Here is a 3,398-nt window from a genome sequence, read left to right on the forward strand (position 1 = left end):
ATGTATGCAGTGCCAGATGGAACTGGGGCCACTTTGATGGACACAATCCAGACCTGCATCGATCCCGACTCAATCATCATCTCCGATGTTTGGTCATCATACCAAGGAATTGAAACGATGATTGACATGAACTATACTCATGAAACGGTTAATCATACCGTAAACTTTGTGGATCCAACGACTGAAGCTCACACACAAACCATCGAATCTGCTTGGCGCGTCTACAAGATGCTGCATAAACGCGGCACACAGCGATCTTTATTGGACAGCTACTTGTGTAAGTTCGTTCGGAGGCAAAGGTACCAAAAAATGGACTTTTTCATGCATATTATTAACGACATGTCTCAATTTCACGCTCTTTGATAAAAGTATAAATTTCATATCCTCTATTTTCTAATCTATTTTGGGTGGCGGCGGTTAATTTTTTGGCGGAGCTTAGCTGAAAAAGATCCCGAGTGAAAGTAATCGTGACGTTTGAGGCTGGATACTTGACTGCACCTTATCCACTTTAATTCGCATTCACAGGTTGTTGGGAGTGAGCCAAATACGGAGGTCTGGATGGCTCAAGTACTGGGTTATGTAGACTCTGTTAGGTATGGGAGCTTCCTATCTTTTAGCAATTTGCAAAAAAGTGTTGTCAATGCGGAACACTGCATGCAAATAACAACCAAATAACGCTTTTTTCGATGACCTCTGATGTACGATAACCCAATTTAGGAGTCAAAATTGCTGCTGGCTATCTGTACATGGCTGGTCAGGTTTTCGCTAAGCTGCTTTTCGAAAGGTTGGACAATGACCGTCAGTGCACCGAATGTGAGTCGGACGTGTCAAATCCTTGTTGTATCGTCCACTGATTTGACATTTGAAATTCCCCGCGTTTCATGCGTGTAATCCCTGCTCCACTTTCGTGTTTGGTGCGTTTGTGTAAACTGGCGTTTGTTCTTACCACTTCGTTCACTCGGCCTTGAGGTCATCCAGCCATTTGTTACCGGGCTTACGCACGCGTGACTGTCTCATATGGTCCATATTTTTGTAATGCGAGTGCACCATTTGCTGAGGACGACAGTCTACTGTCGAGGTTTGTATAATTTGTGAATTTCTCTTACACTAATAGTACCGTATAGAAACCCAGCTCCGACTTTGTTTTGCCTTCCGGAGGTTCTGGTATTACGCGCCACTCGGAGATACCATTTGCTCGTTATATGTGTCCTCAATAGAGCATAGATGCATGACTCCGGATGTTAAACTGGAGCGTTTAACCACGATTAAGTTCACACGGAAGTCGATAGACATCTGTGTCTGACGTGCTCAAAACCAGTTCGGGGAGCTCGCCCATCTCTCTAAGGTGAACGTAAATCTGTTCTCATATCCGAACAGTCTAGGTGGGTCAGCCGACTGGCTCAATCAAGAAGGGTTTCGGCTTATCGTTCGAGGTTTTTGCACACGACAAACTCATCACTTAGGCGCGAACAAGTTCGCCTGTTCAGACATCATAATTCTGGTGTACCCAGTGCGTGCTGGTAGATGACGAAGGCTTGCACTGATGAACAGCTCCAGTATGAAGGGAACCCGAGTACAGCGCTACGTCTGTCCGGCATGCGCCACTCACGCAGTGGTGTTATTTGTTTTCACGCAGGACAACGGCTGTTCTACCGAGACTGGAGTGACTGCGAACTCTATTAATCAAACTCATTATCCAGATCAGCAAGCACACAGTCAACAATCATATATATTGTTAAGCGGTTTTAGCAAATTGTTATAGCTGAATACTCTCACGAACAGGAAGACTGACAGTGGTGAGTGATACTGGTAACCCATCGCCAGATCGTCTTTCCGTCCGTGTATTCGATTTTTTGGCAGTGGACAGACACACACCTAGCCCCGTGACTGTCTTTTCAAACAAAAATGAAGTTTTAGTGCTGAGGAAAGTAACCATATAAACCACACAGCGAATATAATTTTTGCATTTGTGGATGAATATGCTGTTATACTATGGCACCGATCTTAACCGGAGATAGCTGGATCCCATTTCAGTCTCAGTCCTGAGATTCTCCAATAGAATGTGCTGTCCAGACGAAACGCATCAGTCATGAAGATACTGAGAATTCTTTGACAACGCATGACCGGTTGAGCTATTCTTTGGGACTATGAGTAGTATGTGCTAAGATGTATCGAAAACACGAAGCATCCGTTGTGTAACGCATTTACTTGAGAAATATCATGAACGAGCGACTGAGCTGAGATTCAGTCAAGTCACTGTTTAAAACCAAAAATGTTTGCAAATGACTGTTTTTCTGGAACTGCGTGCAACTGGGGTTCGTCGCTGGGTTTCCATCTCTCAAAACTGTCCGAAAAAGGCAGAATGTTGCAAAACTTCGCTTCAACCCTCAAGGTCTCTCGCCGAAACTCCTAAAACAATCCACATTTAGTGTACGGTGACTCAAGCGGTATACAACAGTCGTTTCAAAGTCACGACAGCTTCGGGCATCTCATCTTGACATCGAATTTGCTTTACTTTTCTACCGATGTACTCTGGTACACCTTCCCCGTTTTCGGACACTCTATTGGCACAATTCTGAAAGTTTCCTAACTTGAAACTGGAAACCTTAATATAATTGGGCGTATAAGATGTAAGAAGAATCTGCCACAGCTCATTTTCTTTGACAAGATAACCAACTTCGCTGTGAAATTCGTTGTCTGGACAGAACTTTCCCGGTGCGGATGGCGCGAGTTTTAGAAATCACAATCACCCCTGCAAAAAGGCTTCCATATTGCGGCTCTGGGACAAAAGTCGCTGAACAAACTTCACCATAGACCCTAGTGGCTATACAATGAAAGTGATACCCACAAACGATTTCCTGATGTGATGCGCAATGAGTCTGCTAGAAACTCCATGAGTTGTTGCAACTTGCTGGTTTCGAAGAAACGTTCAACCAAACATTGTGAAACTAGGAGCGTTCCTGCAAAGTTTAGAGTTTGGAGACCATTGTCTTTTTGTGTTAGGCTATAAAGATGATCTCATCAGAACACTACGCATTTTTTATGCTTTACATCTTGGTTCGTTTCACAAAGTGTCCCACTGAATATCAAAGGGTGACCAGATATGGGAGTTATCAACAATTGATACGAAAACAACCGGAGGTGTTCTGAAAAACGTTCGGATCACATCATGAGTGCGGAAGGCATGTGCGCCTTAACGTGATATCGAGTCAACTTTAGATTCCAGTCGAAATAACCCAAGATTGTTGTCATCTGAAACATTTGGGAAAAATCCTGAACCCCATAATACGAAAAGATAATGTGTTTATACCCAGGTGGGATATTTAACAGCTGGCTGCGAAATTTGGGACTTATTTAACCATTGCTTCATATTGCACTATATATATATATATATTTCC

The 3,398-nt window shown here is 43.4% G+C and overlaps 1 protein-coding gene across 1 annotated transcript in view; it reads left to right on the forward strand.

Annotated features, from left to right (window-relative positions):
* T265_04113 (hypothetical protein) overlaps nucleotides 1-3,398 on the forward strand; it is a gene marked incomplete at both ends in the record, with an annotated part of 10,625 nt that continues 7,227 nt past the window's right edge. The window contains one exon of the mRNA XM_009168759.1: nucleotides 1-277. Coding sequence (XP_009167023.1) covers nucleotides 1-277 — 277 coding nt within the window. The remainder of the gene's footprint in view (nucleotides 278-3,398) is intronic.

Source organism: Opisthorchis viverrini, assembly GCF_000715545.1.
Source record: "Opisthorchis viverrini unplaced genomic scaffold opera_v5_64, whole genome shotgun sequence".
Lineage (NCBI taxonomy): Eukaryota > Metazoa > Platyhelminthes > Trematoda > Opisthorchiida > Opisthorchiidae > Opisthorchis > Opisthorchis viverrini.